This window comes from Opisthocomus hoazin, chromosome 2, assembly GCF_030867145.1.
Source record: "Opisthocomus hoazin isolate bOpiHoa1 chromosome 2, bOpiHoa1.hap1, whole genome shotgun sequence".
In the NCBI taxonomy this organism is placed as follows: Eukaryota; Metazoa; Chordata; class Aves; order Opisthocomiformes; family Opisthocomidae; genus Opisthocomus; species Opisthocomus hoazin.
In genome coordinates, this window is record NC_134415.1 from 12,767,191 (window position 1) to 12,788,581 (window position 21,391).

A 21,391-nucleotide genomic window follows, 5' to 3' on the forward strand; every position below is an offset into this window, starting at 1 on the left:
GTGGGCAAAATAAATAGAAGAATCCATTTAAAGGGGGAGCGAAACTTCAGACAACATAAAAAATGCATGTGTATCATTAATATTTTAAATTGCTGCATAGAAGAAGATAAATATATTTGATACAGCCTATCTCCAAAAGGTTTAAATAGCAAATATATATACATTAAAATTCATTATGTATTGATTTGGCCACTTTCTCTTACAATATGTAGTACTTGCATGGAGACTGGTGTCTCTCAGGTTTTATTTGGACTCCTCTGTGAATAAAGTATGATGGAGTGTGAGAGGGGTAAAAGAACCAAACAGTTAGTATTCTTGTGCCTGTGTTTATAGATGACAAAATTCCCACTGCCCTGCAGCAGCTGCTAGATTCGGCCCTACGCTTCCAAAAATGTTGTAATAAAACTGCCTGTGGTTCCACAGTTTAACTTCACTGCCATATATTTGACTTCAGAATGGATTATTTTTTTCATTACCCCATCTACCCAGTCACTAAACCTGTAAAAGCCCAATCCAGACCCTGCTGAACCTTACGAAGCCTTGCTGTAGATTTCAATGACAGTCGGGTGAGGACCAGAGTGCCATGGGTTTCACTTCATAAAATCTCGATTTTGGGGCTTGCTTTCAGACATCACCCAAAGCCAGACAGGGGTAGAGATTTTTTCTTCTATGATCCTTAATTGCTATGCAGGAGAACATCATCACCGTTGTCACTGAGTCCTCTCGTCGCATCTCTAAATCAGCCCATTGTGCGAGTAGCACAGCCCATCTGACAATGGAAGTTGTTGCTGTCTGATGGCCATTCATTTTTATGTGAAAGGAGGTTTTGGGCTCTCTCCAATTCCTAACAAGCTCACCCCACCCCTATTGATTGTTGTCAGTACATATACTGAGGCCAGTACATATACTTGCCGGCCAGAGAACACCGTGTTCATCAGATTCTGCAAGTGTCATTGGAGGTGTCTAAGAAACTCATTTTGACCCTGAAACGCTGTGAAGTGAAACCAGATTTCTAGTCCATTTTGCTTTTTCAAGAAGATAGAGGTAAAGGAGAAGCTCATCATGCACGTTGTCTAGGATCTGTACATATTATCTGTAAATGCCATTACAGTATTCCTAAATAGCAGTCACAGGTTTTTAAATTCCTAGATGGTTTGGAGCTCAGAAACTGGCCAGTGTGTCACCAGCTGATAAATGGGAGATGACACCTAAAAAATGGCCCTGTTTTGGAACTTGCTTCACCTTCTTGATTCCCATACTAGATTAGCACATCTCTTGGCTGCTGCAAAGTCCATCTTCCTCGCCAATGGACAGGGATTGCTTCTTTTAGCAGCTTTTAGCAGTTTCATGCTTCTCTGTGAAGCAGACTTGGGAGCTGTATGTGAAGAGGAACTTTAAAAGATAAATTGATTACCAGCAATGGAAGCATGACTTGAGGCTTCTGACTGTTAATTTTGCTTTAATGCTGTTAGTTTAATATTTTTTCTGCTTTACTCTGTGTTTTGACAGCTTATAGTCAGGACCCACTTTCATATGAGTGCATATTTTTTGGTCTGTTGATCTAAATGAACAGTTCTGAGAGCAGCAGCATGGAGAAAATAATGTTTCTACCAATTTCTCTCTTATTTTTGACATCCAAAAGGGTATAAATACTGGCTGACAGTTTCCCTGTGGTTGGGAATTTCTCTCATCTGTGTGCTTTCTCTGGTGTGTTCAAGAGTGGAGTTTAAGGAGTTTCAGTCTTGTTTCTGTGGGAGCACAAAAAAGATTTCTCTCCATCCACCCAGCCATCAATTCTCACAGCATTTACAGAGACTTACTGTCTTTGAGACTTTTATATTATTTTCTCAGTTTCTTCAAATTGGCCAACAGGCTAGAAGTTTATTGCTGAAGGTGATGAGGCAATGCATGCAGGTGCATAGGCAGTATGAACTCTTAAGCCTAACATTCTTTGAGAATACATCTAGTGAGCGGCATAGATGGATTGTATAATTTTCATAATATTAATGACAGCCAAAATCTGCCTTTTTTTTTTCTTTTTTTCCTTTCCACACAGGAATGTGTGCACTTTCACTGCCCTCTGCTATAATGCTGTGGGCTGAAGGCTCTAGAAGGTCGGCATATAAAATCTTACTTATCAAAATGCGAAGCATTTTGCTGAGTGACCTTCCCAGTTCCACAGAGATGCCATCTATTCGTGCTAGTAGCAGTGGTAGTAGTAGCACTAGCCAAGTGGAGTGGTTTCTAAAATCGAACAGCAGTCAATTTATTTTCAGGTACCACTCCATTTGGGATTGCAATTAGGATAACTAGAGCTGCTCTCCAGCGCAGGAAACTGGGAAGGTCATGCTGCCAAATCCTTGGCATCTTGATGAAGGAGTGTAAACTACTGCTGCCGCTACTGCAAATCGAATGTGCCGAACCAGAATGAAGTCATTATGAAATCCTCCCAAATGATCATTAATATTCATGGATCAATTACAAATGTTTGAAGTTAATTTTCGTTTGAGGAAAGAACCCTGGTATTCCACTCTGGGTGCATATGAATCATAACACCCCTCGCCAGCGGAGGGCAAAGTGCGGTTGCTGGCTGCTCGGGCTGGCGGTGGGTGCAGCGGCGGGCTGCCAGGGGCCCAGCAGAGCGGGAGGCTCGGTGCGGCAGTCGGCAGCCTTTCCATCCGGCCTCCAGATCACCATGAAGCGGTCACCAGGGAGGCAGCCAAAACAGTTGCTGGGGGTTTGGGTGACCCCAGAGTCATGCCAGTCTGGCAGGCAGGTGCTTGTTTGTGCTGAAAGGGGGTTGCGGTGGCTGCTGCCCTGCCCTCTCTGCAGGGGCTGTCACCGATGGTGGCTCTTCTACACGTGTGACCCCAGCCAATGACACTGGCAGCAGCTGAGCTGCAGGGAGCTGAGGCCTTCTGACAAACAGCCCCCTCGCTTAGCTTCGTGAATACAGAGCGGAGAGGCTCGCTTTAATCAGCTGTGCTCAAAAAGAGCAGCCTGTCCCAAAGAGCTCAATTCTGCAGACTGCGCCATGACCGTGCAAAGGCAGTGGGAGCTGGGGGCAGCAGCGCTGCAAGCAATGATGCTGAGCAGGGGGAGAGCATCCTACCCTTCATGCTGGTGGAAGGGTCCTGGAAATGCCCTCGATGGGTGTCTGGGTGTGCTCATGCCAGTATTACCCACCAGCGGGGCTGGTGTGAAGGTGGTTTCCAGGACGTGTCCTCAGCAGTTGGTCAGAGTATGTTTCCTCATGCTTCTTTCTTGCTATGTGTTTTCCCCCACTGCTGCCCTATAGGCTGCCCTATAGGTGCAGGCACTGGCCAGCCACTCTCCCCCTTCCCTTCCCGCACTCCCGCTGCGCTGCCAGCGTGCAGGCAGCGTGGAGGAGAGGCAGGCAGGCTCCTGAGCTGCCCCAGCTGCTATTCAGCAGCAGATACGACTGTTGCCTTCTCATATAAGGCAACCAAATGGCTTCATAAAGATAAGCTGAGCCAAACTTGTGGTTGCCCTAATGCTTCCAAGTAAGGGAGCCAAACAAGGAGGGGTATGCGGGGAGGGAAGGCTGTTTCCTTCCCTTTGTGAGTGTACCTTGGTAGAAGCTAACACAGAGCCTGGCCACATGCAGGGTCCTTAAATTATTTAAAATCTGGATCATTGTTGGTTTCAACTGTGGGGAGGTTTTTTTCTCCTGTAAATCACAGTCTATTTACTGCTCAGGTTTTCTTAACCAGTGGCATTGCTGGTTTTAGAGAAGCTGGCTTTAGCTCCAACATAGAGTTGCTGAGCCTAATTAGCTCCCTGGATTAATTGAGCTTCTGGTTTTCAGCTAGAATTTATTAGGAACTGGCACTGTATATACACAGACCACTAGGATCCTTTTCCTTTTTGATTGTCTTTGAGCTTTTTTTGTGTGTTTTTAATGGTTGCTTGTGAATGATGTTTGGCTCTGTGCTGCAAGTTGGAGTGCAGAGAGGAGAGGGATCGTTTTGTTCATCTTCAGTGCAGATCTTTCTCTAAAAAAGTCACTGGTCTCCAGCAAAGCTGCCCTCCCAGCCACCTCCTCCCTCCCACACCAACACTTGCTCTTGCTGTGACTTTAAAGCACATCTGGATCTCCAAGTGTTCATTTGAGTGACATGTTGACCTGTGAATAAGGGTTTATGTCTTCCATTTGATATTGCCAAAGTGCAAAGTGTACCTGAACCAAACCATGTAAATTCATGTAGCTGGTCCAAAGACTGCAAAGAACTTCTTTCTCTCATTGGCTGAATTATTTATGAGAAGCCCATTCTGCTTTTGCTTCACTGGTGGCACAAGGCAGAAATGAGAAGATGACGGGGCCGTCTTTCTCTGTGCTTCCCCAGGGCTAGCGTAGCAGCGTGCAGCTCAGACCTGGGCTGGCACTGTCAGAAGCCAACTACTTTTTAATGCGTAAGTAAAAGTGGAGCTGGGGTGTGATAGTGACAACTTTATTGTGAGATAATTCTGCTATGGATAAGTTTGAATTGGTAAGATCAGTCAGTGAGACCTCCAAGGAGTGGGGCATTTTATATCATTTTTGGATAACACACTCCTTGGCTGTTTTGTAGACTGTCTAAATTTCATCAACTTTGGGAGCAACTTCTCTGCACAAGCTACAGCTCTTGAATGAACCCCTGCTATGGTGAGAGGGACAGTCTGTTTCAAAGAGTCAGAGGAGCTGGAGCTATTGGACTCTCTCCTTCTGTTGTTAGTTTTCTTTTCCATCTTTGGTGAAAAGAAACAGAAGATTTTGTGTATCTGCCACATGTTCATGTGTTGTCACAGGCACAAGAATTGTCCGGCAATATGAAATTTGCATAGTTAGGCTCTTAAAAGACAAGACTTATAGGAGGGAACCCCCTACTTTTTACAGACATTTTGTAATACTAGAATTCAAGTGTAAGTCCCTGTTATCCCATACTTTGCTGCAACAACATCTTTCTCCTGCTCTTGACTGCTGCAACCTCACATCCCTTCCAGATGGGATTGTGATTTTCCCAGTACCTGAGCTTGAGCACAGTATCACCTCAGCGTAGTCCCTTCAGCCGGCTCCCCTTCCCCTGCACGCTGAGCACAGCTTTCTGGGTTCTGCTAGTGTACCTCGTACAAGACAACTAACTGCAGTGGCAGTGGAGGTTTCCACTTTGCTTAATTTTCCCTTTAAGGCTAGTCAGCTTCCACCTGGAACAAGTTCATTATTTCCCCAATGCCTCCTTTCACCAGGTGAAGGATTCCCCAGGTTAAAGGTCCAACACATTACCCATCTTTCTTCAGTGGCCTCACTTTGTTCTGCTAACAAAGCCAGGCTTACACGGCTGAACCGCCGAGGGCTTTCTCACTGCACCTGGCCTCATTTTGCCTGTGCCTACACACATTGCTCCCATTTCCTCTCTCCCTCTGACAAAATTATGAACAGAAAGGAAAGACATAGCTAAGCAAACTATATGGGTTCATCATGAACTCAGCTGTTACACACCTGTAACATTCGCTATTGGGCTGGTGCTGTTTAAGCTACAAACTGTCCTGTAGAGATTATTTCCGTACAAGAAGAGCCAAAACCAAATGGAGTATTTATGTGTTTCCCTTGTTATGCAAACATTTATCACTATGAATAAAGCAGTGCATCAGCACCAGAGAGCAGAGTTAAGACTTCATGATCAAAAATAACTGTCATAGTTATTGAGATTTTTCCTTTGACATGCCTCTATAAATAATTGGACTACAAGACACCTCAGGGCATACATCATCTGATCCTGTAACAGTAACACCTTGAGGGAGTTGACAACTTTCTCCTTTTGGCCAAGTGCCTAGGAAGACACTAAGGTATATGATTAATAGAGAGCGCAAACGCACACCCTTGCATATCCTGAAGCTTAGGTATAATACTGTATTGTATCCCTGGTGGATTATTATTATTTCTATTCCTGATGGTGCTGCTGTTGTCAATGGATAGCCAAAATCCTCATAGCAGAGGAGTGAGAGGAAAGGGAAGACAAAGAAAATATTTGTTATTGAGGTAGGGGGAAAAAAACACAAAACAAAACATATAATATAATTGGTTAAATAAATCCACAGAAAAATCATTATTCCAAGATTTCAGCTGGATCTTCCTCTCCAGTATTCCCTCTTTTTGTGGAACAGTCCTGTATTTGCCTCTCCCATATGGAGAATGAGATGCTGGGCAATGAAAACTCCTGCGAATTTCCTGAGCATAATATTTGTTCTTATTGCTTCATTTTCTATTCATGAATTCTATTTTGCAGCCCTAAACAAAAGCAATTACCATTTACCTCTTTTCTGTGTAGCTCACTTCAAATGCATTTCTCACACAGATTCTCATAAAGCTGAAGGACCTGACAGGATGGTCCAGGAAGGCACTGCCCATGCCATGTCCGCTCACCCTGGCCTGTGCCTCACCTGGGCAGCACGCTGCAGTCAGCCGTGCCAAATTATGGCAGGGTTATGGGGTTCCTCTGCTGGGTATCAGGGAGCAGTTGGGGGACTCAGTTGCAGAGAGGGGCCTTGGAGGTCAGGCAATGACAGTGGAGGACGTTAGTGGGAGCAAGAGGTGAGGAAAACGGAGGATTAGTACTGGGAGAGTGTCTGGCAGTGACTCTGGAGACTGGCAAAGTCTGGTGTAGCTGCTTAGACCACAGCAGGATGAAATGAAGCTCTGCTGGGCTGCTTAAGTGAGGAACTGGGGTTGAGGATCATGGTATGGGAATGAGAGCGAGTATGAAGGTTGGATGAGAAAAGCCCAGGATAGACACTGATAGATGAGAACAGGATTGTCTGATGAGAGAAGAGCATGGCAAAAACGCCATGAATGCATGAGAACACAGCTCTCATGCAGCACCAGAAAGGACTGTGATGCTCCTGAGTCTCACTGGTTTTCTACATGCAGAAAATACTAGCAAAACATCATGGTAGATTGAATCACGTCCTCATTCTCTACTGCTTGTTCGTACAAAAGGTGGCAGCTGGCTGCTGCTGGCAGTTAGTTGGCTAGTTCAGCAACTGAGGCTTTTTAATACATAGCAAGGTTCCAGGTTTGCCGATGTCTCACTGAAGTGTAAAAAAATCCACATGAAATTACATTAAAAGTATATAATAAGAGCATTCAGATTGTGAAATCAATCACTACAGAGGCAGGAAATGTCAAAATTAAGGTCGTCTTGGCAAACTTACTTTGGCCCCATGAGCTACATATTGTGTTGCCTTTGCAGTATTCTTCCTCCCCCACTAATTATCATCTTTTTCAAGGCAGATAAAGGACCTGCTTTAGAGGTGAATCAGGACTGTACAGTCACGTGATCATTGTCAATAAATTCCTTCCCTAATTTGAAGCAGAAGTTGGAAGGCATGTGGAAAATGGGACCGAGGGCTGTGGAAGAGGAGGGAAGTATTCTGAAGGAAGTTGGTACCACCTTCAGAACTGGCTCTGCCAGTGCGTTCCTAAAATTTTTATTTGGGCTATTACTTATATGTTCCTGGTTTTCTGGGTACCCAGATTAAGAACCATCTGCCCCATTTTCTCTGCAAGAGAAGTCAAAGTTAGATGGACTTTGAATATAGAAGACTTTATAATGCTCAGTACCCTGAAAGATCAGTGCTTCACACTCAACACCTATACTTAGTGAAGTCTTCAATTCTGCAGGTTTTATCAGAGGGTTACATACCTCACCTCAGAGGCATTCATCAGATGCTGCATTGAGAAGCTCCACAGGAAAAAAAAACACAAACAAAACAAAAAACTTTTGAAGAAATCAGTCTTTCTGGACTCAGAGCTGAGTTTGTATAGTCCTAACAGTAGATAAGGCACAAGTCCGCACATTAAAAGGCAAGGATTAAATGAAAGACTGAGTAACTCCTTGTTCAGTGAGCACTGTTAATCCTGTGCAGCAATTGAGGCATGGGTCTAGTGGAAAAATAGTATCCAGTTATGAAATTAAAGACTTTGACTTAATGCACATAGGCAAGTGGGATTGATGCAGTCTCCAAGGAAACGTATTGTGATCTTCAGTACTGAATTCTTCAATGTAAGATTCTGTATTCTTTGAATCTGAGTATAATTAATCATTTGTGAGGAAGGAAAATATAGATATGTACAAGAGGAGTATGAAGATGTACATTTTTCCTACTTACTGAGCAGGTGAAAGGACTAATTTCCACTGATCCCAGTTTACATGATGAAGTCTCAGAAGAGAAGAAATGAAAACACTGTGCTCACTGCAGCACTGCCACATGTCTCTTTTTGGGGAGGTTTAATACCTGCTATAGTTCCTCAAGTAGCTATTGAGAGATTCAGAAAATAGCACTATAAGTCCTCCCGTAGCTGCTGTAATGTGAGAGGGTGGAAATACGGAGGAGGTAAGGGACCAGCATGGAGAAGGGAGAGCTCCTCTCCACGTGGAGGGCTGCTACTCCATGGAGCAAATTGGAGGTCTCTGCCTGGCAATCGGCACAGTTCTTCCTTTCTGGACCCCCTGTACCATACCTGCTGACATATTTCCTAGAGACATCTGAGTTTAGTTTCCTGCTCAGGGCTCCTGCCTCTGGACTTTTCCAGAGATAGAGCTTTGCATACTTTATTTTGGTGTTTTACTTCTGTGGGCTGTATGAATAGTATTTAGTAGTATTTTGCTGTAGCCATGATGATCTAAAGAGTTAGGCAAGAAAAGGTTTACAAGTAAGGGTATTGTGTTTTATTAGACCAAGCAATACAGTTAGAAAAATGAGGTAACTTTAAAGTACTGAAAAGACTGCAGAATTAACTTACTGATATACAGGCTTTGGAGTCTGGAGTGTGGTATCCTGACCCGCACCTTCATTGTTCTCTGTGTGTTATATCCTCATATTCATGACAGGTTATGGTAAATTTCTGAAACTATAAAAACATTAGTGGATGGGATAGAAATACATTTAAAATGAAGACAGGTGTATAAAATTGGGTCATCGTGCTGCTCTGGCATATCGTTTTATTGCTCTTGGAGGAGAATAGAAATGGACCATTAGCATTCCTGACAATGTCCCATCTGCTATAAAGACATTGGTGCATTTCACTATGCTGCTATGAGAAATCTGGGACCTTATGCAAGCCAGCCTCTGCTTAATACGATGAGCAACATGTACCCAGGAGCAGCAGCCCTTCTGTGAGCTTCTTCAGAATTTCCTGCGTCTTAGTTTAGTTTGCACAGCCAGAAGATCAGCAAAGATCTTCCTTCTCAAAGCTATTCCAGTGCAAAAGTGCAGACCTTCTCTATGTAAAACTTCTGCTTTCATGGGATATTTTGCTTTTGCAAATACCAGCTCATGAATCACCTAATGAAACAATTGAGAGCCTTTCTTTTTTTTCAGGCAGAAATGCCATGTCAGCATTCAGAAGAACAAAGCATCTACTTTGTGTCTCACACTGTCTGTCAAGCAAATTTCAGTGAGACATCCAAAGTATTTTACCAATATTTTACTTGATAGGATAGGGTGAGTTAAAAATTAAGCTACACATTTTAGTGTTATTATGTTCTCTTTGATTTTCTTTCTTTCCTTTAGAAGTTAGTGGGTGCTTTTGTGAGAGATCAGTGAACCTCAAACAGGTGAGCTTGTCTTATGTCAATGTCCAGAACTGACAAAAATCTGTGTTTAGCAAATTTCTCCCTCTTTATTCTATTTTTCATTGTTCAATAGTGACATGAGGCTAGTTATTTTGTCTGGGTGCAAAATGAAGTTGCTAGTCAAGATGCAGACTCTGCTGAATGAGCAAACTCTGAAATTAGAAATCAGTGTTGGCTGGGCTTTTTTGCTGCTAGGTTTCAGGCTTTAATCCTAAACAAATCTGCCCTTTAGTTCCTATCTGATATTTGTCAGAGGATCATTTGAATTATAGGATAGTTATTTCCTCTGTATTGTCATTCTTCTTGCAAGTGTGTATTTCAGTACAATGCAGATGCAACAGATTATTTTATATTCATAGTGCATATACCTCTAGGAAAGCCACGCCACAGTGTGCTGATGCTGGCTGCATGGGTTATGTGTTCTCAGGAGACCGACATGTTCAGAAAGTATTCTTTTGCCCTTTCCTATGTCGTCTCATGTTTTGCTCTGATAGAAGCACTAGCAAATGAAAGGCTTGTTATTGATTTCTGTGCAGATGTTAATAATTTCTGTATAACTCTGCATTGGAGTTGCAATAACTGATGTACAAAATTTGACATCTTAATTATTCCTTGATGGAAAGGAGGGCCACTAACCTGAGATACAGCAGCCTATTAACTCTGGATCTGTAGATTCAAAACAGCCTTAGGTCACAAGTGAAATGAGTAAGGCCGTCTCAGTACAGTCTTTATGGATGTTTCTTTGCTTCTCAAAGACACCAGACTGCCTTCAATGTGTCTGGAGAGGACGGAAGAAGAAATCTTGAAAGAAAAAATTGTTTTCAGTATTGCTAGCCTGGCTGAAATCGCAAGTACTGGAAATCTCAGGAGAAGGACAATTTATGAGCTCCCCAGACTTATTGCTAGATGCATCAAAATATGCAACCCAAATGGTATTTACTCAATCAAAATGAAAGGTTCAAGAGTTTTGGTGTCTATCTGCCAGTCCCATCCAGCAGGCATAGCTTCAGTTCCCAGCAGTTGCAGCTTTATGCAAAACTCCTGTGAGCTGGAAATGTTAACTGGACAACCAGGGGCACATGTGCACCATAGATCATTAGCAGATATTGACCACTGAGCCCCAGAAGTCTGATCCCCAGCCACTGAAGTTATCATTACAACAGCGAAAGCAATTCCTTTAGCAGTAGGTAAATATCAGGCTGTTGCTGTCTTTGCTTTCAGCCAAATGTAACCATCATCCACAACTTTTAGTGTAGGAGAGGCTGTCTTCAAGAGGATGCCATTTCCCAACTAACCACCCAGTTGACCTGTAGACCTTGCAGCTATAGAATTGTATATATGCATCACTGTGCATTTAAAATTCATATTCTTAGTCCAGTCACAGACAGCCCCACCGTAAGGCATCAGCATTTCAAAAGCTATCCTATGCTGAACAATAGAGTAAATGGCAAGAAAAGAAAATCTGATTTCTGCCTCAGTGGAAGAAAAGATCTAATATGAAAGAACAATTGTGTGAAGTCTTAAGGCTTGATTGTTTTGTATTTCACCAGCATCATCCAAAATTAATTTCAGTGATTTGAGTGTTATTATTATTGAGTTACACGGTACCCTAGAAGGCAAGAAAAAAATTGGGTCCTCTAATCTAATCCACTACCCTCTCTTCCTCCAGAGCTGGCCCAGAGTTTGATTGCACACTGTGTTCTGGAAAAGGGCAGCAGTTTGATGTTTGCTGCAGCGGCTCCTCAACAGTTAGTCTCCAACGCTGGTCTGCATCTCTGTTCTGGCTGTGGTAACAATGCGGAAAAACTGAGACCAGAAGACAGAAAGGGAGAATTCGGAAGAGGAAAGAAGTTTAAATTATAGTCCAGGGTCATGCAGCATGCTCAGCTGCAGACACAACACAGTGCAAACCTGAGTAACAAAGCTAATTATGATTCCATTAAAAAGAGGAGAACAAATCTTGCTGAGACCCAAGTCACATCACGGTGGTCAAAGTGAAACCTTGCTCGCTAATGTAGCCTTAATTCATTTTATTTTGCAGAGACAGCAAGCTCACCATGTTGCTCCGGGAGTCCTTGGGGAATATGAACTGCCGAACCACAATGATAGCTCACATTTCAGCTGCTGCGGGGAACTACGCTGAGACGCTGTCCACCATCCAGATTGCATCAAGGGTCCTCAGGATGAAGAAAAAGAAAACTAAGGTAAGACAATGTATAGCTGCATTCTTGTAATGCTGGAGGAGGAAGGAAGAAGGTTCCCTAAAGGATCCTTAATGGGTAGAGCAGCATGTAATGAAATCAGTAACCAATTCTAACGTGCGTGGGTTGCATGTGCCCTGTCCTAGGCAAGTGACTTAGAGCACATAGCAGAGACTGGGTGTGGGGAGTAAACGCTTCAGCTTCAGATACAGAGGGGTGAGTTCATACATATCTGTTATAGCAGATGGCCTTATTTAATGATATAGCTGTCAGAGACCATTTATTTTCAGTTATGCTCTAAGTGCTAATGAAATAATACGGAATGAAACTGCTGTAGAGTTAAAACAAAATTGGGATTAATGAAGAATTAGATTCTTTATGCTTCTCTTTGCAGCAGGAGCAAGATAAATGCAAAGTAGAGTGTCCATTGCCAGCATTGATGCCACTTTTACTCTCATTGCTTCTAAATATGGATGATAGGCTTTCCAAGGAGTGAGGATGGGCTGTATCGACTTCCATGCTTTAGAGTCATGGGGTCTTCTGTACAGCTTATGGTGTGAATTGAGCACAACGAGTGAATGTTATGCGTTTCATTTAAATGGACAGCCTATAAATTGACAAAAGCTTTTTTTGTCAATCGATTGAAGAGAGACAAGTAAAGGGGTTCAGTCCCCACACCATCACAGCAGTGTGTCTCCAGCGACCTCTGAATGCACGTTATACAATTCCAAACACTGGTAGTATGACCAAAAGGGGATTGTCTGTATTTTCTGGGCCTTATTTGTGTACTGAGTTTTATTGTTCCTCTTCACGCACACACATACACACACACACACACAAAATCAGCAAAGTCTTTGCCAAATATCTGATTTCTTTGGCCAGGCTTAATTGAGGGAGAGATCCTAATCCGTTTGTTCTCTATGTTTTTTTTGAAGTCTTATGATTTCAAGTGGGACACAGGGTTGGGACATTGGCTTCTTCATAGAAGACTGTTGCGTGCTTGCTGTAGGACTGTGGATAAAAAGATTCAGAGCTCTGTGCCTTAGTTTGGTGATTTCCCATTTTAAATGTGACTGTGATCTTTTTGTGTACGCATTTGTGGAAGGAACTGTTTGCAATGCTGAAATGTTGTGTGTGCTCTCTCTCTCATATTGCAGTACACATCGAGTTCTTCTGGAGGAGAGAGCTCTTGTGAGGAGGGCAGGATGCGGAGGCCAACCCAGCTGAGGCCTTTCCATTCTAGAAACACTGTTGACCCAGACTTCCCTATTTTACATTTATCAAGTGATCCTGATTATTCGTCCAGCAGTGAGCAGTCATGTGACACGGTGATTTATGTTGGCCCCAATGGCACTGCCCTTTCTGATAAGGAACTGACAGATAACGAGGGTCCCCCTGACTTTGTTCCCATAGTTCCTGCTCTGCAAAAGACCAAAAACGAGGGCAGGTTGGAGGAAGTTAGTGAATCAGGGCCCAGCACATCTGAAAGAGACTGCCTCAAGTGCAACACCTTTGCAGAGCTCCAGGAGAGGCTGGATTGCATAGACGGCAGTGAAGAGACCGACAAATTTCCCTTTGAAGAGATGCCTGCTCAATTTAGCTCAGACCAGATGTCTAAGTGCTCTGTCTCAAGCCAGCTGGCAGAGCTTAGCCACTTACTAGAGTCAGATAAGGAAGATATGATGCCAGAATGTCAGCATCCTGATAGAGAAGCCAAGGAAAATATAAATGCAACACCCAGCAAAACTAAGAGAAATCACTCACCTGTTCCTTCTGGAGCTCTTACTAATGTTTCAACTCCTTCTTCTCCCAGGAGTGTAACAGGCAGCTCTAGTAAAGAGCTTAGCTCTTGTCAGTTAGCACACAGCACCAGCTTGCAGAGCAGCAGAGAAGGTCTCAACACCTGTGGATTTGTGGAAGGCAAACCTCGGCCAATGGGTTCGCCCCGGCTTGGCATTGCGAGCCTCTCAAAGACATCTGAGTACAAGCCACCAACTTCTCCTTCCCAGAGGTGCAAGGTCTACACACAGAAAGGAGTCCTGCCCAGCTCCACTCCCCCATCAGCTCCCATGAGTAAGGATAATGGGATGACTTCTAGTGAATCTTTATTGCAGCCAGAAATCCGGACCCCACCTGTAGGTATGAGCCCTCAGATCATGAAGAAGTCAGTGTCCTCCATCAATGGCGATCCTGACGAGACCATTCTCGATGAAGTTCGGCAACAAAGCGTTTCTCCAGAATCCAAGAAGGAGATTCTGAGCACCACCATGGTGACTGTGCAGCAACCGTTAGAGCTGAACGGAGAGGATGAGCTGGTGTTCACCCTTGTAGAAGAGCTAACCATTAGTGGGGTCCTTGACAATGGGCGCCCAACAAGTATAATCAGTTTTAACAGTGACTGCTCTGTGCAGGCTTTGGCCTCTGGGTCTAGGCCAGTCAGTATCATCAGCAGCATATCCGAAGATCTTGAATGTTACTCCAGTACAGCTCCTGTGTCTGAAGTCAGCATCACACAGTTCCTTCCACTTCCAAAGCTGGGCCTGGATGACAAATCCCAGGATGATGGCAGCAGACGCTCATCCATCAGCTCGTGGCTGAGTGAAATGAGTACAGGCAGTGATGGTGAACAGTCGTGCCACAGCTTCATAGCCCAGGCATGCTACGGACATGGAGAAGCAATGGCGGAACCCCCTGTCTCTGAGTTTGCAAGCACCATACAAAGCGCCAGCATGATTTGTGTAAGTGAAAAACAGAAGCCAGTGACCGACAACATGCTCATACTGTCGGAAATGGGGGAGGAAGCTTTCGGCAAAGTGCCACCCATCAAAGGCTGTAAAATATCAGCTCTAGGGAAAACTACTGTCACAATCAAAAACACTGCAAGCCTCAGCAGCTGTGAAGGTTACATCCCAATGAAGACAAACATTACTGTCTATCCATGTATTGCCGTTAATCCCTTCAGAGCACAAGACACCGATGATGCTGTACCAGCGGTAACTGCAGACCCAAAGGTTACTCATCCCCATGATGGCAAAGAATCCAATGCTAAGAAGGATATCAAATTTGAAGACCCTTGGCTGAAGAGAGAAGAAGATGTAGCAAAGGACAGCTCTGTGAGCAGTGATGGGCCAAGGCCTGACACAGCTGCAATTCCAGCCAAGCCTGAGCCCAGTACGAAGCAGTCCGCAGTGGACAGGTTTAGCAGCAGCAGCGGGGATGCCTCTACCTCCCCGGGATCTGACAGTCTAAAGAGGATTGTGGATGGGTGCGAGGTGGCAGCATGCGGTTGTGCAACCCAAAGCCCTGGTCATTCCAGCGATGGCTTGAAGAATGGCAGCCTCCCTCGAGGGCTCCTGAAGGCAAGCAAGCCGGAGGAGCCTGACAGTCACCTCCATCCTACTGCCGCTGACACCAGTGGAGCCGGCTCTCCTGCCCTCCCCCAGTTTTCTAAGGCTAGCCTTGACAAGAAAATGGCCTCTCCCAAACACTGCGTCCTCACTCGTCCTAAAGGGACCCCTCCTCTGCCACCAGTGAGGAAGTCAAGCCTGGATCAGAAGAACAGAGCCAGCCCCCAGCACAGCGCAGCCAGCAGCACCACGAGCAGCCCCTCCAGCCAGCCCGGGCCCTTCCTGGCCAGCTTCCCCGAGGAGCCGAGTGCCAAACAGAAGGGCCCTGGCATTGACAGCAGTGGCAGCAACAGCAGCAGCAAGCTCTTCAGTGCCAAACTGGAGCAGCTTGCCAGCAGGACCAACTCCCTCGGGAGGTCCACAGGAAGCCACTACGAATGTTTGTCGCTGGAAAGAGCGGAAAGCCTGTCGTCTGTGAGCTCCAAAATGAGCCCTGGAAAAGACACCACCATGCCTAGGGCCGGAAGGAGCCTCAGCCGCAGTGTCATGTCCTCACCCACCAACTCGGGCCTCTCCCAGTCCGCAGGTGCCTCCCCGAAAGCCAGCCAGTCGAAGATCTCTGCTGTCAGCAAGCTCCTGCTGGCGAGCCCCAAGGCCCGCAGCCTGTCCGCCTCTGCCACCAAAACCCTCAGCTTCTCCACCAAGTCTCTGCCTCAGTCTGTCGGGCAGAGCTCCAGTTTGCCTCCGAGTGGGAAGAACATGTCCTGGTCAACGCAGTCCCTCAGCAGGAGCCGGGGGTCCAGCCTTGCTTCCAAATTGCCCCTTCGGGCCGTCAACGGGCGGATTTCGGAGCTGCTCCAAGGGAGCGCCAGTGTCAGAGGCTTGCAGCTGCGGGGAAGCTCAGAGGCGGACGAGCGCGAGGGCCTTCCCGGAGATGAGAAGCCGGCTGTTCACATGCTGCCTTCACCTTACAGCAAGATCACCCCTCCTCGGAAACCTCACCGCTGCAGCAGCGGTCACGGGAGCGACAACAGCAGTGTCCTGAGCGGGGAGCTGCCCCCCGCCATGGGGAAAACTGCTCTCTTTTACCACAGCGGGGGGAGCAGCGGCTACGAGAGCATGATGAGGGACAGCGAGGCGACGGGCAGCGCCTCTTCAGCCCAAGACTCCATGAGCGAGAACAGCAGCTCCGCAAGCGGCAGGTGCCGGACTCTCAAAAATCCAAAGAAACGATCAAATGCAGGTAAGCTTGCGGTGGTGTGAAAGAGGGACACGGACCAAAGCAGGTATCTAGTACGTGGTGGGGAGGCTAACCCTAAAGGTGAGCTAATTCAGTACCAGCTACAACTCTTAGCAGAGAAGCGAGGCCAGGGTGAGTGTCCCAGGCTCTGAGTTTCTTCGTTTTGCAACATGCACAAATCCTGTGTGGTTGCATCACCTTTGCCGTGCAGTCTCCCTCTCACCCATTTCACTTAGGTTTACTTCGCATGAACAGAAGACCATTTATCCCTAAAACTGGTTAGTATTGCTAATGGCAGCCACACTCAAGTATTTATTTATACAAATATTCTTCTGATTTTATTCCAGAAAGAAGCCTTTGTGAGGCAGTGAAATGTAACTGTTATTTTTAAGCACTTTGGGTGCAGACTCCCTTCTTGGTATGCATGTGTTTCATCAGCGTAAGACCAGAGTGTTGCTGAGCAACACTATCTCTTATGAGCCCACTTTTGCTCCTTGTGTGCTCTGGATGCCCAAAGGTGCGAGATGCCACGCAGCTGAAACCACCACGGAGTTCCTTCTTCCCACCTACAGGGTGAAACAAAGTTGTGCCCACACCCCTTGGAAGATGTTATCCTGCCTCTCAGCTTCTTGGTTTTTAGCTTTTGAGTTATGAGTCCTTCTTTTCCCAGTAATTTATTGATACAAATAATAGATTATTCAATAATAATATTTGGGTACTACTGCACTGAAGAAGTTGCAAATCTGAAACCTTTTTAGTGATTATAGAAAGAGTCACAAAGACTTCATCTTTGTTCAGATATAATCCCCAGTAACTTTTACCCTACATCAGGACTTCTTAATTAGATGGCAAGAGCCTCCTGGCTCAGATCTGTGCAGTTGCAACTGGTACACCTTCCCACCAGAATGAGTTTCAGAAAATTGCAGGACAGGGTTGAGGTCCTGGTGACCTCAGCTGTTCACCTCACCTATTTTCTGGGTACTGTTTTCCCAACCTGAAGAGCGAGTGCTGCCAAACCACTTTTGAAAAGAGATGCACATGGGTATTGGAACTCATGTGCACAGGTATGTGAAATGTTAGTGGCTACTTATCCAACAGTAATGCTGGCTGTCCACAATGTGTTACTCTCACAGAGCTCCTAATTCGCCAGCCATTCCCACTTGCTGGGAGCCCTCTCGGGTTCATTTGCAGTGAACTAACTGAGTAATGCATATGTCTCCCGTTCTTTATGGTCTTGACTGTTGTAGCAGGAAGAACATGTGCAGAACAGATGTGAACACAATAGATACTGCTATTAAAACCATATCCATAAGCGTATGGCTGATTATAAGTGTATGGCTGATTGTACCTGTCCAGAGGATGCATCTGAAAGTGATCACCCTACGCAGTTCAAGCACAGACCAAGTAATGAAATAATCTTTCTAAAGTTAACTTTACATCCTATGAGAAAACCTGTTTCCCACACCTTCAGTTTAGGTGTCAATAAGCTGATTTTCCTCTTTCTGAGGAGCTCTTCTTTTAATAGCTCCTTTCAAATATAAGCTTTTTAATGGTGACTTGCAAGAAAAAGAAGGATGAGTTATATGTTGTGGAAAAGGAAAAAGCTGTCCACAGAGATTTTATTTCTGGGTGTACACTATCAACAGGATTGTATCTTGTGGAGAAGCTGCCCATATGTTATGGACTTTTTCCACAGGACATTTAGATGAAAAACATTATCAAATTGTGTGAAAACAGGCAGCTGTGCAGATGAGGGAACAGGGAGAAAATTGCAATGTAGATTTATCCTCATTAGAGACTACAGAACACACACCTCCTTTCCTGGGGGACATACTTTAAAAAAATACTCTGAGAAGAGCTTCAGGCAGAGCCCACAGATTCTTTAGACTCCAGAGTTCATCCCAAACCTACATCAGTAGGAGACCAGGATCTGTTTACTCTGATACTCATAAAACTAGTTATTTCATTTCACTTCTCTGCTCAGATAGCACATTGGAGGCTGGACAAGGCTGGAGATACGAGCAAGAACCTTGTCTTTGCATTGTGATTGCAGAAGAGCTTCAGACCTGTGTGTTGTACTTTATATCAGGGTTATAATTTGGCTTACAACTTTGGCTTGTGATAACCCCTGTGTAGGACCAAACAGTGTGTCAGTGGCTGTGAAAAGGGAGTGAAGAAGACAGGGCTGTGTGAGACTCAGGTTTCGGGTTGCTCTTGGAGCAGTCTGGAAGGCACACCTGGAGAGAAGAGACTGTTCCATGGTCTAGCCAGCCTTGGCCTACCTGGCAGAGCAGTGATGCTGGTTTGTCGTGCTGTGCAGATTTGCAAAGGCAGTGAGCGAGGCGGTGAGCAGGAACCTTTCCTTAGCGGGAAACATGAAGAATCTAAGCTTTGATGCTTTTTTACTCCTCTGTAACATCTGATCTGTGTTTTTCACCAAATACAGCTTTTTCGCTGGCTGACAGATTGATCTCTTTATTCTAGTTTCTTGCCAGGTTTAGTTCATCTCTCACTGGTCAGCAACACTGCAGATATCTGCCCATTGTTGGACCTGAATCTCTAGGGTGCAGGGTTTTCAGTGGAGGACCTGTGTCCCTGGAAGTTGCCTGCCCAGTGGGCTCAGCCTGGCACGTTGACCTCCCTCAAAGGACTTTGCAAAGCTTCTCTCTTAATTCAGCCTGTCACCTGACATGGAAAGATTCTAAGTGTGTTATTTCTGATACTGTTGAGAGTGATACCCTATATCTGCAAGTAATTCCTGTATTGTTTCAATGAGTTGTACTTGTATTTGTATATAAATACAACCAAGGGTTCTATGGAAATTAAAAAAAAAATCTTTACTACCTTCCATATCTCTAGCAGCAAACCACTGCCCAGAAATTAATACGGCTTCACTTTCTTATAACCCAGCTCCTGTTTGCATTTGGTCCTGCAGCAGCGAAATCATAATTCTGTTTTGATGTATTTGATAGTAAGTATAATTTTTCATGTCAGCAGATTTATGATGGCATAAAGCCAGGATTATGACTTCAATACAGGATAACATGAAGGAGGAGCTGAGATACAAGGGAGAATAGAGCTGTTCACAAATATATTTTTATTGCACAATAAACAAAAAAATGCAAAGGTTTGCAGTCTTTCATCCTTTGTAAAATCTCATTTCCATAGGTCTGTTCTAGTGTGAATGTTCTCTCTTAAGGAGCACTTTTTAATGAAAAAGATAGCAGACAAAGGTTCTGAGCTCTTAAAAGACAGATATTATTTTAATATATAGTGTCAAGAGCATTGGACCTTTCCTGATTTGCGGTCACAGATCCACTGTGCTGTAATGGATATGGCACTATAGATATGCTGATTTCGGGTCAGGCAACCTTGTCCACTTTATTTATGATTATTATTAACAGAAATGCTAGCTGTCAGACACGATCAACATGAATCAGCCAAAGGCTCCTGTAAGAGGAGCTATAAAGAGTCTTTAAGAGAATCACCAGCAGCCCTGTCAGATCTCACAATTACTTTTGAAGTTCTGACACGTTGGAGAGACATAATTTTTTTCTTGAGATTAAGATCTTGTCTTTCAATGCTATTAAGTGCATTATTTGTATGTGTAGGTGCTTCTGCCCTGGATGTCATACATGAAGCATTGGACCTACATTGACGGCTTTTGAAAGATAAAGCTAGTTCATATCCTTCAGTGTTAGCCTTAGGTTAAATTCTGCGCTCTGCCTGGGTACCTGCACAGTTCACAGACAGCCCAGTACTGTGTGTACAAAATTAAAATAAAAAAGAAGTATTTGCCTCTTGCATTCTGGTACCTATTGAAAAACCATGTGTTTACATCAAGAAGCACATAAGCCTTTCCCCTGAAGGTAACCTATCCATTCAATAAACATTCCCATCTTCCTAGCATTTAACATTGGTCCTATAACATCATGTCAGCATATATTGCCCCAAAGTGACTGCTTATGGCAGAAACAGAGCTATTTAGCCCTGATCTATGGCTGTACCTTTCAAAGCTTTGTACAGCTGCTCTTTAATCCACCCTGTGGTGTGAGTATTATTCCAGACTCCATTTTACAGGTGAAGGAATGAAGGCAGAGAACTTCACTTACTTGCCCAAAGACTACGACTAAGTGAGAGCCAGATCCACGGTTAAATTGCAGGCTCCCTTGAATCCTAACCTCAGCCCCAACTGACTTGGCCTCACATCCTCCCCTGTGCTTGCTGAGCACCGGAGAGCAAGGTTTTACTTTTTTTTAAAAAATTTTTATTTTTTGTTATTTTATTTTTGTGGCAGGCTTTTCCTCCCTCTCTACCTGTGAACTTCTGTGCAGCTATGTTTTCTCTGATTTCTTTGCTCACTCCATTAGCCTTTTCCCTTGAAGAAACAATTGGCATCTCAGCCATATTTCTGGCTCTGGCTCTGCTCTAGTCTCCTCTCTCTTCGGTAGGCAGTGCTGTCCTGAGCAGGGCACTGAAGTGTTAGGGCATAGTTTGTATGGTTATCCCTAGCACCAATTACATATTATTTTTTAATTCCTCAGAAATTTCAAGTGCAATAGCCCAATGCTGCTCCATGGAAAGGCAATGGTAAGGGTGCTTTTATAATACGTACTCCAGTATGTGACCAGTAAATGCATTCCAGCTGAACGCCGTGGTACCAAAGCCATATTTGTATCCCAGGAATACAACAGGTATGAGAAGAAGGCAGGCAGAGTGACAGATTAGGACTTGTAAGATCTATGTTGTACTCTCTGGTGTGCCGCCGGTTCACTGGATCACCTTGGGCAACTCGTGTAATTTCTGTGTTCTCTGGTTACCAGCTCATAAAACTAGATGATGGTGTTGTGAAAAAAGTAAAAGCAGGGTCCTTGGATCAGAAGAATTACCTACCTGCTTTTTTGCTCTTCTGTTTTGGCTTTTAGCATCTTTTCCCTAGTTTAGTTTGGATGTATGTAAGCATTACTT

The 21,391-nt window shown here is 44.5% G+C and overlaps 1 protein-coding gene across 1 annotated transcript in view; it reads left to right on the forward strand.

The window, feature by feature from the left end:
• The window catches only part of KIF26B (kinesin family member 26B), a 304,924-nt gene that overhangs the window by 264,517 nt on the left and 19,016 nt on the right, over nt 1-21,391 (forward strand). The window contains exons 11-12 of the mRNA XM_075412645.1: nt 11,677-11,839; nt 12,994-16,426. Coding sequence (XP_075268760.1) covers nt 11,677-11,839; nt 12,994-16,426 — 3,596 coding nt within the window. The remainder of the gene's footprint in view (nt 1-11,676; nt 11,840-12,993; nt 16,427-21,391) is intronic.